This window comes from Gracilinanus agilis, chromosome 4 (genome assembly GCF_016433145.1).
Source record: "Gracilinanus agilis isolate LMUSP501 chromosome 4, AgileGrace, whole genome shotgun sequence".
Taxonomy (NCBI): Eukaryota; Metazoa; Chordata; class Mammalia; order Didelphimorphia; family Didelphidae; genus Gracilinanus; species Gracilinanus agilis.
The window spans coordinates 181,921,091-181,948,226 of NC_058133.1; the positions used below are offsets into that span (position 1 = coordinate 181,921,091).

Below are 27,136 nucleotides of genomic sequence, written 5' to 3' on the forward strand. Positions count from 1 at the left end.
CTGCTTTTTCTTTTCCCCTCAATTCCCTCAACAATCCCCTTGACATGCACTTATTAGGGCTGTTGTGTGTCAGGTGCTGGGCAGTCATTCATTCATTCAATAAACATTTATCAAGTGCCTACTATGTAGCAGGGACTCTGCTAAGTGTCAGTACCCAAAGATCTAAGTGAAAGTGAGTTGAATCCTTGAGGAACTCTACCAATACACACATCAGCAACTACTCTGCAATTTACATTTTGAGAGTTGCCTTATTTTCTTCGTTTAAAAAGCGCATATATATTCTATCTATCTATATGTGTATATATACACATTCCTATATATACATACATACACACTAACTAACTCACCAAGTTGTTGTGAGAAAAGCATTTTGAAAACTGCCAAGTAGTACATGTGTAAGTTATTATCATATCTGGCACCCATATTGGTTTCTGAAGGTATAATTTAAATCAGCTAAAAATGTTAAACTAGGTGCTGACTCTACTTTGAGGAGAGGCACCAAACCTCTAGACTCCTACTAGCTCTGGTAAGGCACAGCATACAACAGAAAAAATATGATTTTGGAATCAAAGGGCTTGGTTCAAATCCTAGCATTGCCATGATTTAACTATGTGACTTTCAATTAATTTCCCTGGACTTTCAGCCTTCTCATCTGTAAAATAAGGGGGTTATACAAGATGGCCTCTGAGCTAAATCTATTAGCCACATGCTCTTGGGAACCCATCTGGGCTGGGTATCCCCAAGCACTGTCTTCCTTCTGCCTTATACTGGGCAAGGTGCCATTGGAAGCCAGACTGTGTAGCAGCCCCCTTCCCTTTTCAGTATCTGGCAGCCTTCCTTTATTAAAAGTAAGATTCCCTTTCCTCACTGCTACCACCATGATCTTACCCAAAGGTCAGATGCTCCCAAATACACTATTCCAAGATCTCTTAAGCTTCCAGCTCTGCTCCTTCATTACCCTGCAGTCCCTCCTCCCAAAGCATGGGAAAAGTTCAGTGAGACAGCTCCCTCCCTTGGAAAAGGGAGTTCCTTCACTAGATGCTAAACCCTTTAATCTTTTCCTGGATGAGTGCTAAATTGGAAAGCTACACCAGCCCTTGGCTCCCTCCCATTTCTCAATTAACAAGGAGTGTTACTAGTTGAAAAGAGTTAAAAGATCCCTCCCTCCTCTCCTGCCTTGACCTAATTTCATCCCTTGGAAGACCTTAGCCAGCCCCCTTTTGTCTTTCAATCAGGGAATGAGGTTCATGGAAAAAAAGGAGATCAATGCAAGACTGCTCTCCTGGTGTCTTGGGGGAAGGGAAGACTTAATTTTTCAGTCCTTTAAGTGATAAAGGAGACAGTTGACAGGTGTGAAACACATCCAGAGTTTTCTAGAGTAGAGGTTAAGAGAATTCTAGGGCAGAAGATCTAGTCATAGAATACTAGATTTAAAACCAGAAGGAACCTTAAAGATAATTTAGTTTAGTCACACTTTACAAATGAAGAAATTGAGTACCTCTAGGGATAAGTGACTTATCCCTAGTCACACAGGTAGAAGAGCCTAAATTTTAGTCCACTTACTCTGAATGAGTTGCATGCAGGCTTCTTTCTGAGGGGGAGAAGCAACAACCTTGGATAGGTAGCTGTTTCTAGTTGATAGGAAAAACAAAATAGTTTCATGGTTTCAGAATCACAGAATTTTTGAGTTCGAAGGGAAGCAAAGCCCATCTAGTCCAAACCATAACTGAAATGAATCCCCAAGTCATATTTTATAGGCTTAGCCTTAAAAATATAAATGAGGGATTTATATTCATATTTTAAAATACAAAGAGGGATTTATATTTTAAGTTTATGTTTTTAAAAGATATTTTGTATTTATAATTTATGTTCTTTTGATGTCCTACTAGATATTTGGGGACTTAAACTGTTTTAAAAGTTTTTTTAAATAATAAGCCTAAAACAGCCTCTTTTATAATTTTCCATTGACTGCTCCTAGGTGTTCTGGGGTCACACGGAACAAGTCTAATCCCTCTTCTATATGAATGCTTTTCAAATATTTGAACATGGCCATCATGCATGTTTTCCCTGAGTTTTATCATTGCTAGGCTAAAAGCCCACATTCTTACAACAGCTCCTCAATGGCACAGATTCAAGACTTTTACCAACATCTTTGATGTATTCTTCTGGATATTCTCCAGTTAATCAAAATCATACAGAAAACTGGCTGCTGAACATAATCTATCAGAGGTGATCTAACGAAGGTAAAACACAGAGAGACTATTACTCCCTTTTCCCAGAAGTTCTGCTTCTTTTAATGTGGTTAAAAATTGTGCTGAATTCCCTATTTACTCATTATCCTTTTGTCCCTGACCAAGAGAAAGAAATGAACAATTATGGATACCCACTCTCTCTCAAAGGAGGACATGACTAAACAAAGTTTTCAAAAATTATTTCCTAATTAGTGATTAAACTGGGATTGAGTGAAACAGTGGATAGAACAGTGGGCCTGGAGTCAGAAAGATCTGAATACAAATATGGCCTCAGACAATAGTTGTATGACCCTGGGCAAGTCACTCAACCTATTTGCCACAGTTTTCTTGACTGTAAAATGGGGATAACAATAGCACCTACCTTTCAGAATTATTTGAAAATTTGTTAAAAGCACTTAACAACATCTGACACAGAAGTGCTATATAAATGAATTATAGGTTTCTATTACTATTATTGTAATGGCACTGGAATTTTTCTTTTGTGTATAAATAGAAAATAAACTACATTTAAAATAATAATGTCTTAAAGAGACAAGATTTACTGCAAAGAGGTCTGAATCATAAATTAGAAAAACTGAATTCCAGTCCTGGCTCACTCACTTATTATGTGAGCAAATTACTTATCTTCCAGGCCAGGGGTACCTCCAATGAGAATCACAAATGTCAAGGTTGGAAGAAATCTTAAAGGTCATCTGGTACAATCTTCACCAGAGCAAGAACTGCCCTCTACAAAATCCCTAGGTCAAGTACACTGTCTGAAAATTTCTGATGAGGTGACCATTCCATTTTGGAACAATTTTAATTGTTAGAAGTTTGGTGCTATTTATATGTTCGTTGAGGCAGTGAATGTGATGATGCATTCCAACATTCCTTTTTATAGTGATGGGGACTGACTACCACTTGAGTAGGTGGTCAGAGGATTTGGGCATTTTTTCATCTCAGTAAAAGGAAAGGGTACCACTGGATTTGGATGTAAGATAGCACAAAGAGAGAGTGAGGCTGGATAACTGCCTCACTTAAATCCAATTCATGTGGCAGCTAGATGGCTCAGTGGATTGAAAGCCAGCCCTAGATATGGGAAGTCCTGGGTTCAAATTTGACCTCAGGCACTTTCTAGTTGTGTGACCCTTGACAAGTCTTAATAACCCTAGTTGTCTAGCCCTTATTGCTCTTTTGCCTCAGAACTAATACTTAGTAATGATTCTAAGAGGGAAGGAAAGGGTTTTAAAAAAAATCCAATTTACACATGAGTCAAGACATCATCCTATGAAGTTCTCTGAAAACAAAGGACAAATAACAGAAACAGTACATTTGTTTAAATATACTTTGGAGGTGAGGGGTGGAGAGGAATGAATGTCAGATCTTTGATTTCATCATTTTTCCCAGTATGTAAACTGTACCTCACTCCTAATCCCTTCCATTGATACAGATCAGCAGCTCCTGTAACTTAGTCTTTAAGGGTTGTTTGAGGTCAGGGCTGGGCAACACTTACAAGTTAGTGGTCTTGCCCATAGTCACATAGCTCCTATGTGTCAGAGGCAGGATCTGAACCTGGATCTTATGGATTCTAAGGCTGGAACTCCAGAAATTATGTGCATTCATCTCTTTTTTCTTCTTTCACACAATAGTCATGTATTAGTTTGCCAACTTGAATAAATCACTTAAAGGTTGGCTCCAATCCAGCCAAGCCTAAAACTGCTAAGTAGTAGTAGGTGTACAGCTAAATTCCTCATTGCTGGGGAAGCATTCTAAGCGGCATTCCAAAGGCTTTGGACTACTTTTATTTCACAGCATGGATTCCACAGAGCCCCAAAGAATCCTAGGAAACTAGCACATGTAGAGCACAGTTCTTCCCCAAAAGACAGGAATATCATCTTATGAGCACAAATTAGCACATATTCTTATTCTGCCTTCCTGATAGGATTGTTAGGATGATCAAATGAGATCATCATACCACTGTTTTTATGGGAAAACATTCTCCAAGTTTCAAACTTTTGGACTTCTACACTTTTGTAAGTTGTAGACCATCTTCAGTATACTTGTTTATGTCAAGTCCACATTGTCAGCTCTCCCACAGGAGACCCCTACTCCTGAGCTATTCTCATTCACTATTTCTCTTCTTCTCCCATCACTTTTCTCTTGAAGCAGCTGCTGACCTGCCTAATTTCTAAGGTACAGTTCCATCAGAATGAAACATAAGTATCCTGAGTAAATGTGACAGATGATGTGACAATGAAAATGAAATTATTCATTTATCTTGGTATAATGCATTCATTTGTTCATTGATTCCAAAAACTCTTTATAATTCATTTCTCAAAATAACATCTAATGAACTAAAAGTTATAATACAGAATACTTTGTACTGATGGCTTTAATCTATCGAGTAAATGATCAGAATCTCAGCAGTTAACAGGGACAATCATTCAGTGCTGTTAAAGACTCAGGTCTGAGTTTGCCTTTTCTGTCTCCACTGCTGGTAGTCACAGAAGTTAAGGGACTTACTCAAGATCTCACACATATAATTCATGACAGAAGTGGAATTTGAATTCAAGTCTTCTGACATGATTTCTGGGGATTCCTCCCCCCCCCCCCCCCGTGCTGCTGCTTCACTTACAAGGTATTTCTGGGTTTCTAAACAATCTTTTTAGTATTATCATTCAAAAGTTGAGATAAAATGGTTGTCTATACCTTATACTTAAATGGATTCGTGAGCTCAGGGATGTTGATGTTTCCTCTGGAACTCTTCTCTTTCTGCCTATCTTATGTGACTCCAGTCTATGTCTTCTTAGAAGTTTGCCCAATAAGTCAGGTGCCCTGCCTCGAGATTATAAGGATACCAGTGGAGCATATAAGATGCCCAAAAGCTATTCTTTACGTTTGCCAAATGATCAGTCCAGCTTTCTTTTCCCCATCATGCATTTTTAATGTCCTCCCCTCCTTGGTCTGTTTCTTAGCATTTCCTTATTTATTCTGTGTTGCAGCCTGCTCATACATGCCTATCCATTGTCCTTAGAGTGGTATGCACATTTAATTCTTCAGCGACTGCAGGTTCCCTTAAGTCTTTAGTTACATTAGCAACCAGTAGAATTTTTGTTGTTTAGTCATTTCAGTAGTGTCCAACTTCATTCCTCCATTTGGGGTTTTCTTGGCAAAGATACTAGAGTGGTTTATTATTTCCTTCTCCAGGTCATTTAACAGATGAGGAATGGAGGCAAAAGTGGTTGAATGATCTGTCCAGAGTCACACAGCTAGTAAGTGTCTAAGGCTTTGAATTCAATTTGAATTCAAATAAATTTGAATTCAATAAGATGAGCCTTCTTGAGTTCAGGTCTGGCACGCTATTCCCTGCATCACCTAACTACCCATTAGTAGAATACTAGTGGTGGAGAGCAATTTGGAGCTATGTCCAAAGGGATTTAAATGAATGCATCCCTTTTGATCCAGTCATACCACTGCTGGGTTTGTACCCCAAAGAGATAATAAGGAAAAAGACTTGTACAAAAATATTTATAGCCTCATTCTTTGTGGTGGCAAAAAATTGGAAAATGAGGGTGTGCCCATAGATTGGAGAATGGCTGAATAAATTGTAGCATATGTTGGTGATGGAATATTATTGTGCTGAAAGGAATAAAGAAATGGAGAAATTCCATGTGAACTAGAATGACCTCCAGCAACTGATCCAGAACAAAAGGAGCAGAATCAGAAGAACATTGTACACAGAGACTGATACCTTGTGGCACAATTGAATGTAATAGACTTTTCTACCAGTAGCAATGCAATGACCTAGGACAATCCAGAGGAACTTAGGAGAAAGAATGCTATCCACATCCAGAGAAAGAACTGCGGGGTAGAAACACTATCTCATAGTTAGGTGACTCAGTGAATAAAAGGCTGGGCCTGGAGTCAGAAAGGTTCATCTTCATGAGTTCAAATCTGACCTCATATACTTACTTACTGTGGAACCAGAAATGCATTAGAAAAATATATGATCGATCATGTAGTGCGATAGAGATGTAATTAGGGTTTTGATGTTAAAAGATTACTCTACTGCAAATACGAATAACATAGAAATATACATATATAACCCAGCGGAACTGCTTGTAGGCTTTGTGAGTGGGGAGGAAAGAGTGGGGGGGGGAAGGGGGTGTCATGAATCATTTAACCATGGAAAATATTCTAAATAAAAATTTTAAAAAAGAAAGAATACTAGTGGTAAAAAGTCTACTTTGTTCTCAAATAAATTATGATTTTAACTGATTTTCCTACTTAGATTCAGGAGTATCACCATTCCACCTAAGATAAAAGAAATGGAGAAAGAGAACCCCAATTTGTAGCCAGTGAATGAACTTTAATAATATCCTATGACATTAATGCAACAGCATTCTATTTCCATAGGATGAGTGGTTGCATATCCAACAGGCAAAAAGGCAAACAGGAAATGAGATTTTGTTTTAAGTATCTTAAGATTTGCAACATCTTAAGTAGTTTTAAAGTTAAAAAACACACACAAAATTTGTAACAGGAATGCAAACATATAGGCACTTAAATCAATATGGCCACTTTGAAACTTCTGTAGTTAAGAAATGCAAGAACTATTTGGGAAGACAAAGTGTGGCTAACAACTCTCTATGCAGCTTTTTCAAGTCTGTAAAAGGAGTGTAATTTGTAAATCAGATGTGATCCACAGTCAACTTTGAAGAGTTTTAAAAGGCTTAATTATTTAAGAATGCAAGATTGAAATAATGTACTTTACAGTTCCTTGCAAATGGCAAGTTCAGTATATGCTGAACAAACATTTTCCATTTACAGAGAAGATATCTCACATCTTTCCTCAAGGCATTGTCATTCCAATCACAGATGAATATAACATTTTACATTTATTATTATCATCATTACTAATAATAATGAAACACTCCAATCATTCATGATCATTGTGAAATGCATTAGTTAAAGACAACTTGTACTCTTAACTTGAGAAGGCTATTTGTTAAATCTTGCTTACCACTTTTTCTTCTTATGGGGAGGAGGGAGTGTAGATTGCTAGGGGATGGAAAGAAACTTCTCTACTTTGGTTTTCTACACAGTTTTACCCTAGATCCCAAGGGTGTGGGGTTTGGCAATAGTGGAAAGTAACGGTTTTTCTCTCTTTCCTCCTTTTCTCCACAGACACACTGTAAATATTTCCAAATGAGTTTTACATATTTATCCCATATTCCATTTCCCACATTTATTACTGTTTTGTGGCTCTGTATTTTTAAATAAAAGTTTGAATATAATTATATTTAGAAAACAAAAAGCTTTGTGTTTTGCTTTGAAATGTTCCCAAGTCCTATAGTAATAATATAGGCAGAATAGTAATAACAACTCGGTCAAATTCCAATCCACAGGCCATCTTATAAGGGGTTGGGTAGTGGCAAAGTAAGAGAGCCAGGGTGATATGGATCCTGAGGTTAAAATAGTATCTGGGAAAGCCTGGAACCCTGAAATCCTGGTCAATGGAGCTCTGATGATTCTACTGTTTGGGTGAGGGACTCAATCTGTGAGATAAAACTGCTACTAAAATCCAAGTAATAGGCTTGCACAGATTCACAGGATAATTCTTTTCAAAAACATTGTGATGATCAGTTTAACACAGAGATGGATGATATAGAGGTGCTCTTTCATATTCAGGTGCCATAAGAAGATAGACCTCCTGTAAAAAGGTAACAATACCAATATCCCACTTGGAAATGTTTCAGTATAAATGATGCTGACCACCAAATAAGGCAAACCAGGAGTGCACATAAAATGGAGAATGGACTGATGACTTCCATTAAAGACTAATGTTAAATCATAATAAAATTGGAAGAGATCTCACAGGTCTCATACTGCTTTTTGTCCACAGAGATCTCAACTCTTAAGTTACACATCAACATATTGCTGACCCAGGCAGGGCAATCATTAAAAAAAAAAAAAGTAAATAAATAACTTCATTCCTAGGGCTAAATTAGGTGAAATAAGAGAAGAAATTGAGGAGCTAACTAAAATCCAAGAAAGAAAAAAACTGAAAACTCAGAGGTCACTTGAAATATTTACCTCTGCAAACTTCAGAAATTATACTTAATAATGAAATGAATAATTGCTATCTGGCCAGAGATCAGAAGCAAATAATGCTGGGTGTGGTATTTGCATGCCTGTCATTCCAGCTAGGGAAGGTTGGTGGATCTCCAGAGCTGAGGAGTTCTAAGTTCCAGTGTGCTAAGCTAACTGGGTGCCTGTACTAAGTTTAGCATCAATGAAGAGGCGGGGAGGTGGGGTGCAGAGAGAGGGGGAAGGATCTCCCCAATTTGGAAATGGAGCAGATCAAAGCTCTTATGCCAGTCAGTGGTGGGATTGATCTGAATTGTCCCTGTACTTCTAGCCAGGGAGGGAAAGGAAATGTGGGAATAGGATGAGGAGTGAGGCACATCATTGTCATCCCTGCAACAGGCAACTAAGTGGTTCAGGGGTTAAAGCATTAGTCCGGGAGTCAGGAAGACTTGAGTACAAATTTGGCCTCAAATACTAGTTAGGTAACCCTGGGCAAGTCACTTAAACAAAAAGGAAATGACAATCCACACTGATATCTTTGCTAAGAAAATCCCATGGACAGTTTTGACCTGCTATGGTCTACCAGGGAATGAAAGTCAGACAAGATTGAACATCAAAGTAACAGTCATTTAAAAAGCAAATATAAAGGAATAATAGCAGAATAGCAACTTATTTCTCTCTCAACTCTATTGAAAACAAGGGCAACTAGGTAGTTCAGAAGATAGAGAACTGGGCCTGGAGTTGTGAGGACCTGGTCTCAGAAATTTCCCAGGGCAAGTCACTTAACTCCAATTGCCTAGCCCTTGCCATTCTTTGGCCTTAGAATTAAGACTAAGACAGAAGGTAAGGGTTTTTTAAAAAAGAAAGGAAATAAGAAAGAAAGAAAACAACGAGAATAAGATAATGGAGAGCTAGACAAATGTGCTGAGGACATGGTAAATACATACCTACGTAAGTATTTTTGGAATAAGCAGACATCATTTTGCTGAATATATTATTCAGCAAATGTAGTAATGGCTAACAATAAGGTACATATTACTGAATTTATTAAATTTAACCAAAAGTGGTTGGCCTATGAAACAGAGTTAAGGTTTTAAGTAAAAATCCAGGTATTCAACAAAAGGCCCAACTCTGGATGACATCAACATGAAAAAAACCCAACAATGTTAAGAAGAACTGAACATAAGTTTGATCTGTTTATAGAACCTGAGGAATAAGTCATGACAATTAAGGTCAAGGTCACCAGTGGACATTATAGACAGGTTAACCCAAGGGAGCCAAGTCTTATGGGAGAATGTAGATTTTGCAAGAGAAAGGAAGGATCATATCATGGCACAAAACAAAAATTTATCACCTCTCAAATACCCAGCAAGAAACAACCAGGAAACCAGGATGATCTTCTAAAAGCTTATTAGGTTTCATAAATTAACAGATAACAAAATTTCTGTACTACAAATAAGGACCTCAAAATATCCTTGAGAATTCCTCAACTATAATGGAATCAGCCAATGATCATTGATAGAACTTGGGGTCTCATTTCTCATATGCAAAATAAGAGAGCTAAATTAAATGATCTCTTACATCTGATCCAGCCCTGATCTGTGATGTTACCTGGTGCTAACAACGATCTGTAAAAATTTTAGGATGTTTTTAAACTGAAGATTTTTTTTCTCTTGATTTTTTTTTGCTTTCTTTTATTCTTTTTTTTACAATATGGCTAATGTGAAAATTTGTTTTGCATGACTTTATATGGTTCTCATATTTCTTACCTTCTAAATAGATGGGGGGAGAGGCAGAATTAGGGAGAGAATCTGGGACTGAAAATAAAAATTAAAAATTAAATTGGAAATGGAAATGGAAAAAAAAGTTGTCCCCATACCAAATGCATCCAAGCTATATTAAATGAAATGTTTTCTGAATCCAGAAACCTAGCAGGTGAGAAGTATATATCATCCCTATCTGTTTTGGGAGGTGTGCTGATAAAGCTTTCAGTGAGCCTTAAAGATGAGCTTGTACTCCTAGACTTTTATTCTGTGTGAAAACCAGAGAACAGTGCCTTAGAAAAGGATAACTCCATTTTGGTAGCTGAAAAATAGGTGAGTCTTAAAGGTTAGAAACAGAGATGGGTGGGAGGAATGGAGGGTTGGGGGAAGGACAGAAGAGGAAACTATCTTCCAGATGCTGTGATAAGTAAAGAATATAAATGGTTCTTAACTTAATACTTGTGTGATCTTGGGCAAGTTATTTCACCTCTCTGAGAATTAATTTCTTCACTGAAGGGGTTTAACCAAATGTTAAGGTCCATGCTTCTAATGTTGACGATTCAAAAGATGCTAACGAGGTAACTGGGGGGGAAATGAATTACATACATGTGAAATGGATATGCCAACATAAAAGAATTCATAGGACCTGAAGCTATCTCAGTTGTCTAGTTCAGGATGGGAGGTACCTGAGACTGGAATTTCTATCCAACTATCTATGACTAATCTAAATTAATAATAATTACCACTCACATTTAAGAGGTGCTTTTAAAATTCACAAAAACACTTTCCTCACAACTGCAAAGTGGATAATACAAATATTATTATCCCCATGGTATGAAAACAAAAATCAATCAGAGGACATGCCTAAGGCCATAAAACTAAGGAAGGACTTGAACCCAGTCTCTTGGCTCCAAAATCAACCATTCCCCTCACTATATCAGAGTGTATGGCTGTGGGATAGACTTAGACCAGTCACAGCCAGCTCTAAATTGAAAAAAAAAGTTGTTCCTGACCAGGAATTAAAAACTTCCTGCTTATAACTTCTCTCCAAAGGTCCTTGATCTCTGAATCTCTGTGGCAGGGCAGAAGATGTCTGCCTCAGTTTCCTCATCTATAAAATGAGTTGGAGAAGTAAAAGCAAATTGCTCTAAGTATCTTTGCCAAGAAAATCAAATGAGGTCATGAAGAGTCAGACACAACTGAAAAATGATTGACCAACTTACTATGTGCCAGGCACTCTGCTAAACTCTGGGAAAACACAAAAAGAAAAAAAGAACAGACTCTCTAAAGAAGCTCATATTTGAATGAGGGAATTCAGTATCTAATTAGAGTTAGTACAGTAGATACAAGGATCTGAGTGAATCCTCTCTCAATCTGACTCATGAAAGCCTCTTCACCTATCTATGCCTCACTTTCCTCACCTGTAAAAAAAAGGAATTGGATTTCATGGCCTCTAAGGTCCTTTCCAGCTCTAAATCCATGATCCTATGAATGTGTATGTATACTGTCACAGAGTGTCCCAAAAAATCTTAGTGCATTTTTCTGTGTCATCAATGAAGGGGCTTAAATCACAGAAAGGTCTTTAAAGATCATTTTCTCACAATATACAAAATGAGACACTGTCACAAGGGGTTTGTTTTGTGGGAGTGAGGGGAAGGAGCAATAATTAATAGGATTTAATTTTTAAAAATCATCTGGTCCAGGGATTCTTAACCTGAGTTCTATGAGCTTAAAAAAATTAAATTATTTTGATAACTGTATTTTAATACAATTGGCTTCTTTTTCAGCTAGTTCTGTTTAAATGTCCTCATCCCTCAATAGAAGCTATGGTCCTGGAGAACAGGGACTCTTTCTTTTGGACCTTCAACTGGAAGAGGAGTCAGGAAGTTCTGAGTTCAAATACTTTCTGTACATGCCATTTAACCTCTTGGCCTCAGTTTCCTCATCTATAAAATGGGAATAAAAATAACTACTACCTGTCTGGGATATTTGTAATGGGTTTTGTTTTAGCACAGCACTTGGCACAAAGTAGACTCTTAATAAATACTTGCTGGCTTTAACTGAAATCCTATGTATTTTATTTTATACATTTAAAAAACTTGGGGGAAAGGGTCCATAAGGCTCATCAGGCTACCATTTGACTGTGAGATTCTTGAAAGCAGGGACTATCCTTGGCTTTTCTCCTAATTGATAGCACTTAGCACTCTGCCTGGCACATAATCGGGGCTTAACAAATGCTAAAGGGGTTCATGACAACCTCCTCTCAAAAAGATTAAGAACCTCTGGGCTAGTCCAAATTGCTGCTTGTACAGCTTGGAAAGCTGAGGAATAGAGAGGTTGGCTGATGCTCCCGAGGTCACACTAGAGAGACGCAGAGATGCAATTCACACTCAAGTCCTCCTTCGCACCCCACCTCCTCGCTGTCTCCTCCCACCAGCAAGGGCTGGAGTTCCAAGTTAGTGTCTGGAGAAGTAATAGAGGGGAGGGGGCGAGATGCCAGCAGAGTCTCCCATTGGTGAATACCCCGGACACGAGTGGGGATGGATGGGCAGAGAGGAGGAGTCCTCGCACGGAACTTCAAGCTTAGGAGTTGGAGTGATGGATGGGGAGAGGCGTGAGCCTGGGAGCGAAACGCGAACTCACCGACAATCCGACCGCCCGGCCGCCGTAGTACGTCCCCTGAAGCCGAGACTTCTGGAAGAGCCGCCACTGCCGCCGCCGCCGCCACCGCTGCCGCGGGAGCAAGCTGGGGAAACTGCGGCGGTCGATGCCGTACACTGACGTCACGGGGTCTCAGCGGCCGCTCTCGCGCTGGACCGGATATCGCGATAGCCGGAGCCGGAAGTCGAACCCGGGCGTTTTGCCCCGGTTGCCATGGTGGTGTTTGGGCGGCCTTCCTTGAGGCGTCTCGGGGCCTGCTTGGGGTGGTGGGGCCCCCGGGGCGCCGCTCTTCAGCTGCGGCAAACGCCGCGGAGGCTGAAGAGCACGAATCCATTCACTCGAGAACAGGAGCAGGAGTGGCGGCGGCGGAACCGCACCGTCCTCACGTATGTGGCCGCGGCAGCCGTGGGCATGGTCGGGGCGTCTTACGCTGCTGTTCCCCTCTACCGCCTGTACTGCCAGGTAGGACGGCCATGGGAAACCTGGCCCAGGGGAATCCAACCACCGAAATCCGACCACGGAGGCAGAACTGCAGGGTCCTCTTGCACATTTGGAAAATGAGACCCAGAACACGGAGGGACAGGCCCAAGGTCACTCATGCTATTGATTGAGCCGGGAACAGTGCTTGATCTGGTGTAGAGACCAAGTTTTGATTTCCGGTTCTGTTCTCAAATCACAAATTACTTGTACAAGTAATTTCTTTCGGGCCCCAAGTTTATTCTTTTGTAAAACGGGTGTTAAAAATAGCACCCATATTCATTATCTTTAATTATATGGATCAAATGAGATACCTTATGTAAAGTGCTTTGCAAACTTTTCAGTAAGGACTATCTGAATGCAAGCTACGAATGCTCAATGCAGTGATTTTTCTGTTTTAATTTTTCTTGATCCCTGTGTAGCTTTTAGTTTTGTTGACCTGCCCTCCAGTTCCTTTGGCTTCTCTGACTGCCCATATTGCCATTCATTCATTCACTCAGCAAACATTAAGTTCCGTTCAAGAAACATTTAAGGTACCCAATATGTGCCAGACACTGCTAAGTGCTGGAGATACAAAAGTTTACAGTCTGATGGGGAAGACAATATGCAAACAAATATATACAAAGCAAGTTGTGTACAAACTAACTAGAAAATAATTAAAAGAGAAGGAAAACACTGGAACTTAGGGAAGGTTTCCTAAATAAGATAGAATTTTAGTTGAGGCTTCAAGGAAGCCAGGGAGGTCGGTAGTTGGAGCAAAGGATTTGGGAAAGCATTCCAAGCATTGGATGAATTAGCCAGCATTAGAGAATGCCTAATCTATTAAGATGGAGTGTCTTGTTTATTTACAGTTTCACTGCGTGGGGAGGGTAAGGTGGAAAGGTAGGTGGGACTTAGGTTATGAAACTTCTAGTGTTTGTTTGCAAAGAGTTGTATAGAGTCCTGAGGGGGTTAGGGGTGGGGGCCAGAATGGAGTTTAGGGAAGGGACAGCTCCTATTCTTCTGGCAACTAGGTAGCACAACTGAACTTGGAGTCCTGAAGACCTTACATCCCCAGTTAATTGCCAGATCTTGGCATTTCTGCTTCCACAACATCCTTTCTATCTATTCCCTTCCTCTCTACTCAGACCACCACATTTCTCATTTATCTCATATCCTCATCTCTCCTTTGGGCAGTTGAGATAGGCTCTAAATGGACTCCTCTGCCTCTTCAACCCCTTTGCCTATTTCAATCCAACCTCCCCACAGCTTCCAAAGTAATTTTCCTTAAGTGCAGGTCTAACCAGGTCATCTCCTTACATGATGAACCTCAGTTCCTAGAATGCACTGCTCTCTCTCACCTCCAGCTTTGGGAATCCCTGGGAATTTCCTTCAAGATTCTATTTAAGTGCCACCTTTTGCATAAGCCTATTCATATATAAATTTCTCTCTCCTAATCCAGGCTTATTTTGTATCTGCTTTGTAAAATTTTTATATACTTATATGCATGCTGTTTTCTCTTGAAGATGTATGCCCTTTGAGAACAAATACTCTGCTTTTATTTTTTCTATATACATTCCTAGCACAATTCCTGTAACATAATAAATACTTTTAATTAAATATAATTAGATCACTCTAGAACTGGCTAAATGTCTGGGCCAGTGGATCCTCAGGGATGTGGACACCAGAAAAGAGCCCCAGGTGCCCCCTGTTAATTAGTGCTAGCTTCTTTGTTCACTAAACTGAACTGGAAATTAGTTAAGACATTTAACACTTAAATTAATGGTATAAATGTAGGCATTTCAGGCTTGTCTTAAAACCAATAAGAAGAAAATTTAAATGGTGGCATAGCAAGTTTCTATATTTTGAAGCATTTAGGAATAGTTTCAGTTATAATTTAAAGACATTTGAAGACTTATTTTTTTAAAAGAACCATTGGGATTTGATGGAAAGAAACTGTTCGGGGCATTGGGACTTGGTTAAAATTTTTGGCCTCTGAGGTGCTTCTGTTTGTAGATCTTTATTGTTGTTAAATCTTGACTGACTCCTTGTAACCCCATTTGAGGTTTGCTTGGCAGAGATACTGGAGTGGTTTGCCATTTCCTTCTCCAGCTCATTTGACAGATGAAGGAACTGAGGCAAACAGGGTTAAGTGACTTTCCCATGGTTATATAGCTAGTAAGTATCTGAAGCCAGATTTAAACTAAGAATGGGTATTCTTTTTTTTTTTTTTTTTTTTTAACCCTTGTACTTTGGTATATTGTCTCATAGGTGGAAGATTGGTAAGGGTGGGCAATGGGGGTCAAGTGACTTGCCCAGGGTCACACAGCTGGGAAGTGGCTGAGGCTGGGTTTGAACCTAGGACCTCCTGTCTCTAGGCCTGACTCTCACTCCACTGAGCTACCCAGCTGCCCCCAAGAATGGGTATTCTTGGCAACAGGCCTGGCATTCTATACATCGAACCACCTAGCTTTCCCCTTTAGATTAGGGATCCTTTAATCCTATGGTAATGTTTTAAAGGGACATTTTTCATGCTTATGATGCACTTCCAAAAAAAACCTAAAATTCTTGTGTTTAATATTTTTGTAATATTTTTTCCCCAGACTACAGGACTTGGTGGATCACCTGTAGCAGGTCATGCTTCAGACCAGATTGAGACTATGGTACCTGTTAAAGACCGAATCATTAAAGTAACCTTCAATGCAGATGTGCATGCAAGTCTCCACTGGAATTTTAAGCCTCAACAAACAGAAATATATGTAAGTGATTGTCACACTTAATAGGCCATGCTAAAAATTAGAAAGAGCCTTAAAGTTTATTCAGATCCTTCATACTGCAAATGAGTAAACTAAAGCCCAGAAAAGAGTGACTATCCCTGGGTCATAAGGAGGACTCAGCTTTAGAGGTAGGACTATATTCGATAATGACTTTACTTCAAAAATGAATTTTCATATTTTATTTCAGGTCTTAGAAATATCACTCATTTAAATCTGTATAAATCATGACTAATAACAATCACTTTAATGTGTTTCTCTTTCTGTGTCTCTGTCTCATCTCTATGTATCTTTATCTCTGTTTCTCCCCTTTCTCTCATACATTTTTTCCATCATTTCTTCTAAGAACTGAATGTCTCAAGGTTTCAGGAGCACCTGAATTCTAATGAAATGATCATGGTGAGTGTTCACATCACTGCTATAAAACCACCTTGATTAAAAATAATACTTGTTAGATTATTCTCTTAAACTTAAAGCCAAATTTTTTAAAAATTTCAACCCCCTCATTTGACCTTCCCTCCAAAAATCATTATCTGTCGTTCCTCTTGTTTCTCCCTCCCTCCTCTTTACATGGTTGGCTCTCTATGATCCTAGGTCTTTAAACAATCTTTCCTTGACATTTGTACTACTATGTCGAACTTCTTGAAAAAATTTTTACACTTGATGATGTCCACTTCCTCATCATCTGGTTTCTCAATACCTGTCCCCCCTCTCTCAAAAAAGGCACCAACAGCTCTTCCAGTGTTCCCTCCCAGTAATCTTTTTTGATACTTGACTAATTCTTCCTTTTGAATACTTTTTTCTCCTTGTCTTCAAAGTTAATACACTCTCTTGGTACTTTTTTTAACGCCCTCCTCCATCTCTCATTTACTGGCTCCTTGTTCTTTTCCCTACTTCTTAAAGGTTTGGTCCTTAATGTCCTGATATCTGAGCTGTATGACAGTTTTGAAGTCAACTAGTGAGCATGCCATACTAGGATTATTTTGTAAGAAGATATTTGAGGGAGACAGTAGACTCAGTGTCATGACTAAAAGTCTATCACTCTGTTCAGTCTCTTCCTTCATTGATTCACTCATTCTTCTTAGTCTCTGTTTCAGACTTTCTTTTCTCTTCCAAACCCCTCTTATGCTGAACAGAATCTGGCTTTAACTAAGTAGATTAAGGCATTCTGTCTTAGCTTCTTCAAACTCCCTTCTTTATGTATTCCTCAATTCCTATTGCAGTTTTATCCATTTATTTCTTTTAGGCCAAAAAAAATGGAGCCATCCTTCTTTCTTCTTCTCTAATCCCTATACCTAGGTCCATTCTCTCTATCCTTTTCTTGATTCTATATTCAGGTCTTCTTTGGTCTTTCTTTCTTAGTTTGCTTCCCATTTGTCTCCAAATGTCTTTTTTCCATTTAGCCATCAGGATTCTCAAACCTTTGAAATTCAGTTTCTATCTTCACTCTATGGAAATTGCTTCCTCACCTATGACCTCAGAATCCCTGAAGCCATAATGACCCTTTTTTTTAGTCCTTTTCCTCCTTGACCTCTCTGCTACTTCTAACACAATTGATTACTCCTTTTTACTGGATATTTTCTTTCTTCCCTTGGTTTGAGACTCTTCTTATCTAACCACTCCTTCACTGGCCTCCATTTTCTTCCAGATTTCTTCTTGCTTGTGTTTCTAAAGACCCATGGTTGGCCTTATTCTCTTTTTGCACTTTTTCCTTTGATAAGCTTATTTACTTCAACTGATTCTGTAGAAAACTACCAGGTCTCTACACCTACATCTTGTTTCTGAGATTCCATCCTGTATTTCTAGCTGCCTTCAGAAATATTTTTACTAGGATATCCTATATAGATGTCTAAACTCAGGATATCCAGATCTTGCTTATCTTGCCTTAAACTGATTTCTACCATTTCATTCTTGTCTATGGTACCCTTTTTACTTTTTTATTTTCTAATTTTGGGGTTGTCTTTGACTCTTCTATTTGATATTGTAATGCTGAAAAGAAAACTCTATCTCTTTATCTAACAAAAACTTTTATTCAAAGAAAAACACCAGAGTTCCACCAGCCTGCAACTGACTACCCAGCTCAACCCCTAATCTCTGCAGAGTCCAAGGCCCCTCCTTGATGGGGATTGGTCCTTATATAGACCAATCCCACACTCAGAAGTAGGGGGCATAGGGCCTCCTGCCATGGGATTGGTCCATTCAAGACCAAATCCCAATCCTGGAAGTAGGGGAAGGGATCCCTGGGGCATGCTGGGGGAATACATTCCCCCCTCCCCCAATATTTTTAAAACCCACATTATCTATAATTGGGCCTCCCCCCATTTCCCATCTTCATTACCAACCATTTTAAGTAGTGCATTAGTTTTATCATTTTTACTCTTCTTACCCTTATCTATTCTTCATACCAGTACCAGCCTAAGTTTACTATTTCTAAATCTGATCATGGCACTTCTTTGCCCAAAAATATTCAGTCTAACCAGTAACTCCATATTAAACTTCCCAAGTAATGTTTACAGTCTTTTACCTAGTGTACAGGCAATACTCCAGGCCTTCTTTACCTTTCTCTTTAGTTTACTGGGTGACAGGTGACGGGTTTATATTGCTCTTTTCTATTATAACTGGTGTCCCAGAGGCAGTATGGTATAGAAACCAGAGCACTAGAATCAAAGGAGGCCCAAGTGTGAGTGAGCACCTTTATGACACTTTTGTGTGACCAGAAGCCATACTTCATTTGTAAAATAGGCATAATGCCTATTGTTTGTCTCTCGTGGAGTTAGTATAAAGGTAAAGTGAATATTACATTTAAGCTTTTTGAACCTCTAAGTCTGATATAAATGTCAATAATTATTCCATCAAAAGTGGTCTACCTTGGGGGCAGCTGGGTAGCTTAGTGGATTGAGAGCCATGCCTAGAGACAGGAGGTCCTAGGTTCAAATCCAGCCTCAGACACTTCCCAGCTGTGTGACCCTGGGCAAGTCACTTGACCCCCATTGCCTACCCTTGCCACTCTTCCACCTATAAGTCAATACACAGAAATTAAGGGTTTAAAATTAAAAAAAAAAAAGTGATCTACCTTGTCTTCTGTGTCTGACCACCTTTGCTAACACTGCTCTTTGTCCAAGATTCTTTCTCCTCTTTAATTGTTGGATTCTTACCTAACCCCAGGGAGAACTGCCCTCAATTCTCCTGTTTGGGAACAATATCTTACCTTAAATAGCATTTTCTTTTTGCAACTCTACTGTATGTCTGTTGTACTTATTTGCATTTGTTCCCTATCTGCCAACTATGTACTGTAAACTTTATGAGCCTTGTTTGACTCAAACTTTTATCTTCTCTAGCACAGTGTCCTGCACACACAAACACTTAATCATATGTGCTGTATGAACATATGTGTTGTATGAACATATAAATGAATGATTAAACAATGGGGGAAAATGCCAAGAAGCAGATTTTTGGCTCATTATGAGGAAAAACTTCCTTATGTTAGTTGGCCAAAATTGGGAGTTTTCCTAAAAAGGTAGAAAATTCATCAGTGCTGGAGCTCAAGCAAAGCTTATATGGCCCCTGTCAGGATCATTGTAGAGAAGGTTCTTACTCAGGTAATGTTTGAACTAAATCAAGTTGGAATCCCTTCCAGGGCTGTTTCAAGTTTCAGCTTTCCTGGATCCTCTCTAAATAGCAATAATCTCCCTTTCACACACATACTCATTGCATACCACTCTTTTTTTAACCTCTTAAATGTACTTTGTGTTATTTTGTACTAGTTCAGTTTCTGCCACATAAGAATGGTACACGTTTCTGCTTCACAGCAGGGCTTTGCATTGTTGAACTCTCTTGTAGAAAATCTTTAAAGTACATTCTTGTTTCCAGCTTGTTTTAGTAAATTTGTAATCAAATTGTTCTAGGAAGAGGCAGTGTGCATACTGGGTAGAGCTGGCCTCAAGAGAGGAAGATCTGTTCGAATATGCCTCTTATTGTGTGAATTTAATAGAAATTGTACCCCCTTATTCCATTTGAAAACCCATTTTTGGTTGATAGACAGACACGCCACCCTTTGATTGGGCACTATATGGCTACCTGGGGGGCAAGAGTGGGGCTGGCTGGCTTAAGTCCTCATGTGATTTGTGGCCTGACCTGGACTGAGTGTCTGACCAAAGGATTCCAGGAGGAGTGGCAAAAGTTGGATTTATAAGAAAGGGCATGGAAGGAGTACACTCGCTCTTTTTCCAGGTGCCGAGCTTTCTCTGCACAGGGGCTGGAGATGTTTGCTGATGGCAGCTGCTTTCGGCAAACTGATATTTAATTCGGTATAGCCAGATGATCATGTGATTTCTCTCTCATACACACCCCTTTACTAGTAAATAATTATAAATTAATATTCAGTCTCCAGAGAATTTTAATCATAACATTACTTGACTGGCTGTGACCTTGAGAAAGATATGTAACACTCATTGCTGTAAGTTGCCAAGGGATGACTTGCATTGATAAAGGGTATTTCTTCACCTATGAAATCACAGGTCCAGTCCCTATCCCTTGTAACCTCTTTTTGTTTAAAGTCACCTATCATAATCACCCAATAAAGAATGCATATTAAATAGACTAATTTGCATCCACATTTATAGAAGAGCTCAAGTCTGTAAGATGACACTTGAGTAAATGTCTGCCTGGTGTAGAAAGAACAGTTTACCTTGAGGCTGATGACCTGTGTTTGGATCCTGATTCTACCATTTATTGGCACTGTGATCAAGGCACTTTAGTTCTCTTATTAAATTGCAATAATAATGATAATTTGTTTTCTACTTGGAGAGGATTGCTGTCAAGAACATCACATAAAACTAATATTCTTAGTTTGAAATATTCCTTGTTGCTATTTACACATTTTGTATTTGAACTATGAATAGCTTTTTTTTACAAGGCTTAGGTCTTACAGGTCTTAAAATGTATTTATTGAAGCATTTAATCCTGCTTTCACAAAGACTTTGGAGTATTACTTAACCTCCCCCAAGCTTCCATTTACACAGCTGTAAGATGAGGGTTAGACTAGTTGATTTCTTTTGCCTTTCTCACTTCTAAATCCTGTTCTATGATTTCAGTTAGGTGTTTGTTGGTCTGACCAGTGGGATAAATGATAAATTCAGAGGCAGTAAAAGGTAAAAAATTATACTTTAGACAAAGAATATATGTTTCTTTTTTTCTTTAAAACAGGTAGTACCAGGAGAGACTGCACTGGCATTTTACAAAGCTAAGAATCCTACTGACAAATCAATAATTGGAATTTCTACATATAATGTTGTGCCATTTGAAGCTGGACAGTATTTTAATAAAATACAGGTATGCTAAGTAAAAATTAAGCTATGGATAGCATAATTGCCATCTTACTGAATTTGTTATTGTATTTAAAGTGAATCCATAAAAAATGTAATCTTGAAAATCATACAATTCCAAAACTATAAGTATAAATTCATTCAAAGCTTTGAAGTTTTTTCCTTTGGGCAACTTGTTTAGCTTTTTCAATGCTTGACCTCTAGAGTAATTTAAAGCTCTTACAGCAAGGCAAATGGAAGTCTTTTGAGACAAAATCAGTTAATAAGCTGTAGCTGTCTGATCATATTTTAAAATTTACCAGTTTTATATTTAACTCTATGATGATAAAGTAGTGAAAATGAATTGGAGTATTATTTTCAATATGAATTATACAAATTGTGTAAGTACAAAAGTTAATTCTTCTTTTTCAATGTCTAGTGCTTCTGTTTTGAAGAACAAAGGCTTAATCCTCAAGAGGAAGTAGACATGCCAGTATTTTTCTTCATTGATCCTGAATTTGCTGAAGATCCCAAAATGGCAAAAGTTGATGTGATCACTCTCTCTTACACATTTTTTGAAGCAAAAGAAGGACATAAATTACCAGTCCCAGGTTATAACTGAAATAAGAAATTTCTTTCCTTTGTTCTTTCTAATTTTTTTTGTCTCAATTTTATAATTTTTGGAAAATCATGTTCTCAGGATGAAAGAGGAATATTAGTGGGAAAACCATTTTTATTTTAAACCAGAATCATAAGTAACTTTTTTTTATGAATACCCTTTAAAATCTCTTAGCTTGTATGAGGCTATAAAAATAGAGATACTACTAAAAAAACCCAGGTGTAGATTTTGACTAAAAACAACTTTGCAGATTTGTAAGGTAACATTCAAATCATTTTTTCCTTTGGAGTGGTATATCAAAAAAAGAAAGATCAGTATGCAAGTATGGAACTGATAATCTGTTAAAGATCATTTAAATACCAAAAAAGCTTTTTGCTCTAAAATGGTGTCCCAATAGATCACCTCATTCAGGTCTTCTGTTAAAGATGAAGATGCTGGAGCCCAGAGAGATAAAATGATTTGCCTAACATACAGCTAGTTATTGGCTAGCATCCAGGTCTCCAACTAGCCAGATCTTTCCATTATGCCATCATGGTTATCTGGAAATGCATTTTGCTGCTATTTTTTAAAAATCTGTTTCTGTAGTCAGTAATTTTTAAAAATAGCATGTACTTCATTATTCAAACAGAAGTCTGGTCAATCATTTGCAAAAGTGTTATTCCATGATACTTTCCCTAGACTCATGCTGCCTATGCTAATTTATAGGCTAAGTTACTAAAACCCTACAAAGTTTGTGAAGTCACTCTATATATATAAAATATCTGTATATAGAAGCAAAAGGATTATAATCTACTCCGGGGCAAAGAGCAAATATAGGATTTGAATTTCAAACTCTTTAAATTGTTTTTTCCTCACTAAAATTCAATTGCTGTTTTAAATTTGCAATATTTAAGTGTTTCAATTTTTTGGTAATTGGCACAGAAATAATGCCCTTGTAAATTGGAAATGGAGTATATTGGTATTTCTACCAGATTATATTTATAGTGAGGGCTCCAAACAATTGGATACTTACCATCTCATTGTATGTATGGTACTATGTGCTTTTTCTTAGCATCAAAAACTCTTTTGTGAAGAAACAATGTTAACTTGTATATTAAATTATTTTTAATACTACTTCCTTTGTGGTTTTTATTTAATACTATTTTCTTTCATAACAAAGATGGGTAATTTCAGTGTGTTTACTATGAACAAAATCCTTATTCCAAAAAGTATACATTTTACAGCAAAAAAGAAAAGAATATGTTTTATTTATAAGGTTAAAAATCACTTCAAAAGTCAGCTTTATACATTTTCCAATGACTGTTAAAAACATGAAGTATAAACTACAATAAGTAAAAGGTTTTATTATGCCCCAGCTCAAAATGTAAAGGCTAGGACTATTTTCAGGAGTGCAAAATTATTTTTACATTCAATTTTAATTAAATGAAGGCACTTAAGCAATGTTTCCTGAATTACAACTCCAGTTTAGCAAATTTTTTTATGATTTATTCCAGAAGTAATAAAATAGTTTTCATCTACTGTATTCACCTGGATATGATGATGATGATGATGGACTTCTATCTAAAAGGATCTGGAAAAAAAAGTTAAATATATTAAAGGTAGGTAAGGGAGTGGAATATAGGCACAAACCTTTAATCCTTTTAGATGCACATTAAACTTCTTTCAGGAACTATGCATATTACCACTCAAATGAGTCAATCAATGGTTAAAATTTATTTTTACTAAAATTCTCAATGGGTATAATTTAAAAAACTCATTACCCTGAAGGAGAAAGTTTACTACTTGTAGCATTCTTTTACTAGGTGGTTGGGCAGAAATTCCTTAAATGAATAACAAGAAAAATAGACCTCAGAATTTTTCTTTTACAATTGACCCTTGAATTATTATTGGGAATTTCCCCCTACTTTTTCATATTAAGTAATAGAAAGAATGGATGCCAAGAAAAACCCAAATGAGGTCGCGAAGTATTGGGGAAGCAACTGAACAACAAGGAATAGAAATTGTCCCGAGGTGTTAACTAAACAGAAGTAAGCCAGTAAAGAATTACTGAGTCCTGTATGTCTTCTATGATTTACATTGATATGCTCTTCTATGCCATAACCTGTTCTTTTGAAAAATAGATTTTTATTGATATCTTGTTTTTAATAACACCTAGATTTGCCACTACATTCCCTTCTGGAGAACCATCTCTTACAACAAAAAGCTATCCTTTTTTTCTGTCATCCTAGAAAGCATTCCTTTGCTTTCCATATACTGCCCATGATCAGACTGACATTGCCACTAGACTACAAAGTTTTTGTTGATAGAGGCATGTTGATGTATGACAATAGTGATTTGTAGTAAATGTAGTCAAGGTTTCACTTCAGTTATTGAAATAGCAGTATCTCAGTCCCTAATAAATGTGAGAGTTAAGCAAAATCATATTCATATTTGTGTGCTGACACTTTTAAAGAAATGTAACAAAGCAAACTGTCCCAAAATTGAAATATTTACCTTTTAACCATTTGTATGATTCTGAATTGGTTTACGGCAATTAACGTCAAGCTCTTCATAAAGAGTTCTGCAATAAAGAAAAGCCACAGTATTTTCAATTTCATTTTACTAACTAAAAAAGGAAAACTACTGGTAAGTTAAATCGATATCAATCTTAATCTTTTACAGTGAAATGTGTGTATGAGTTTATCTTTGACATAAAACTCAAAGCCTGGTAAATTGACTATAAATTATTTGTTGTAATTTAAATAGAACATGAAAGCTATCAAAACTAAATTATCTACTTGTTTTCTATTTTAGGTTAAGTAGATTATACCTGTCTTTAAAACCATTTTTTTTTCCAATAAGGTTGAATTCTTCTCTTACTCAAAGAATTACTTTAGTCATTTTCCCTTCCTTCTTCATGCTATTTGATATTTTAATGTTTGAGATCAAAGGTTCTTAATTTTTTTTTGTCATAGTCTCCTATGGGCAAGCTGGTGATATCTATGGATTCCTTTTAAGAATGTTTTTAAATGCACAAAATAAAATACAAAGAATTACAAAGGAAACCAATTATATTGAATTATATTCTCAAAAATATTTTTTAAAGTTTATAGACCTCATTTCAAAAACCCCTGTTTTAGGTAGTTTTAATGCCTTATGATGTTATAATATAGACAAACTCATTCTTATATGTACATATTTAAATCAAACCATGCCCTGCTAGAGAACTCAATGATTCCATCTTTCAGTTTTTAGTTCTGTATATATTTTTCACTCTGTTACTTAGCCATTTCTAATTATAGTAAAACACCAAATTAATTGTACTTCCAATAAAAAATTTTGGGTTTGGAAAGTTTGGGGTAATGAATCACCAGGAAATTGTATTTTATAATGGGTCTCTAACTAAATCAAAGTTTAAACCCCAAAATACTGTTTCATTCATTCTTGTTGGAAATCTTCACTCTCATCCAATTAGAAAGTTAAATTAGGGGGCAGCTCTGTGGATTGAGAGCCAGGCCCAGAGATGGATGGGAGGTCCTGGGTTCAAATCTGACCTCGGATATTTCCTAGCTTTGTGGCCCTGGGCAAGTAACTTAACCCCCATTGTCTACCCCTTACTACTCTTCTGTCTTGGAACCAATATGCCATATTGATTCTAAGAAGGTAAGGGTTAAAAAAATTACATTAATAATACTGTAGTCTTATCAATTAATAAAAGCTCTTCCATTGTGGTTAGTTATAAAATTCTTAAATGTTCTTGAAATATAAAAACAATGGAGCTTTTATATGCATGAAAAGGAATTATTAAATGAAGGCTTTATTATCTTGGTTTGATAACAAATTGGAAGATAATATAACAGTATTGCTATGTGTTAGCTAACTAAAAAATAAGTTTTAAAGTATTCATATCCTCTTAGGAACAACAACAAAAAATTAGACCTTTAAAAAACCAAACTACTTTTTCCATTTTGAAAACGTAATTACTTAAACTTTACTTTTACATACTGCAACTTAAAAATGCTCTTTCTCAGACAGAAAAAAGACTAGATTTTCATTAAAGGCATGTACCAATAAGTCCATATACAGGGGACAGCTGGGTAGCTCAGTGGATTGAGAGCCAGGCCTAGAGATGGGAGGTCCTGAGTTCAAATGTGACCTCAGAAATTTCTTAGCTGTGTAACCCTGGGCAAGTCGCTTAACCACCATTGCCTGGCCCTTACCTTACTTAGGGTTTAAATAAATAAGTCCATGCACACAGTTTCATTACTTTAAAAAAAGAGTTGAAATTAAGTCATAAAACATGGACATTAAATCCCAAATACTCTCTGTATGAAGCAATAAGCCATTTTAAGTTGTGCCAAGACCAAAGCAAAATTAAACCTATATTGCTAAAAGGCGGAAACAAAAAAATGAATAAAGAGTTTTCAGAATAACTTACTCTGCAGTGGCATCCGGAGCCAAAGGATCAAACTCCATTACCTCATAGTAATTGGGTGGTGGAAGATCATTCTTTGCTAAAGGGTTAGCTAACAAGGAGAGAAAGAAACCCATACTGTGTTTTGTATCAAACAGAGTTGGATGAGCATTCTTTTTTCATATTTAAAACCACTACTAAGCCAATTCTAACTACTCATTTATAATTAGATACCTTATATGATGTGAACAGCAATCAAAACAGCCAAACAAATTCAGTACAAAATAATTTGGGTAATCCCTTGGAATCTATCACAATGGGATTTGACATGTATTACAAATAAGTCTTGTAGCTCAAATTAGGGAAAATGTGGAATTTTTACATTACCAATTGCTAGTCATATTATTTTCCTAAAGTTTTAGGGTTCCCTATGCTGAGAACTCAGGTGATACAATTTAAAACAATCTATTCTATAAGCAAATTTTAAAGTCTCAGTTACCTCGAAGATTGCTGGACAAAGCTTGGGGCCTCTGGCTTGAAGGTCCTGCATGGCCAGCTTGCAGGTTCACTGGAGGCATCAGGATTGGATTTAAATGAGTTAAGAGCTAAAGGACATTGAATAGCAGACAAAGAAACCAAAGTATCACTATGAAACAGAGTATAATGGATCCAGATTCTCTAATATAAAAGTTATTAAAGTTAAGTATTTTTTCACTATTTTTATTACTAGAGGTCTATGTACTACCACTAGTTAAGTAATTTTTAATTGACTCCTCTTTGCAAATTATAACCTCTCCACTATTTATGGCTACCGTCTGGTATCATGTTATACTGCAGTACTCCAGA

At 37.3% G+C, this 27,136-nt stretch overlaps 2 protein-coding genes across 4 annotated transcripts in view; one reads left to right on the forward strand and one right to left on the reverse strand.

Moving 5' to 3' along the window:
* Positions 1-12,947: 12,947 nt before the first annotated feature.
* On the forward strand, positions 12,948-23,010 carry LOC123247888 (cytochrome c oxidase assembly protein COX11, mitochondrial). The gene is made up of 4 exons (XM_044676957.1): positions 12,948-13,207; positions 15,805-15,960; positions 21,181-21,306; positions 21,718-23,010. The coding sequence occupies exons 1-4, from the start codon at positions 12,959-12,961 to the stop codon at positions 21,898-21,900; spliced, it is 714 nt and encodes a 237-aa protein (XP_044532892.1). The 5' UTR covers positions 12,948-12,958; the 3' UTR covers positions 21,901-23,010.
* A 107-nt stretch (positions 23,011-23,117) lies between these two features.
* The window catches only part of TOM1L1 (target of myb1 like 1 membrane trafficking protein), a 52,660-nt gene continuing 48,641 nt past the window's right edge, over positions 23,118-27,136 (reverse strand). For all 3 annotated transcript variants that reach the window (XM_044676959.1, XM_044676958.1, XM_044676960.1), the window contains 4 exons: positions 26,790-26,895; positions 26,315-26,402; positions 24,391-24,457; positions 23,118-23,467 (listed from right to left, as the gene is read on the reverse strand). In XM_044676959.1, the coding sequence (XP_044532894.1) occupies positions 24,394-24,457; positions 26,315-26,402; positions 26,790-26,895 (258 nt within the window). In that variant the 3' untranslated portion in view covers positions 23,118-23,467; positions 24,391-24,393. The remainder of the gene's footprint in view (positions 23,468-24,390; positions 24,458-26,314; positions 26,403-26,789; positions 26,896-27,136) is intronic.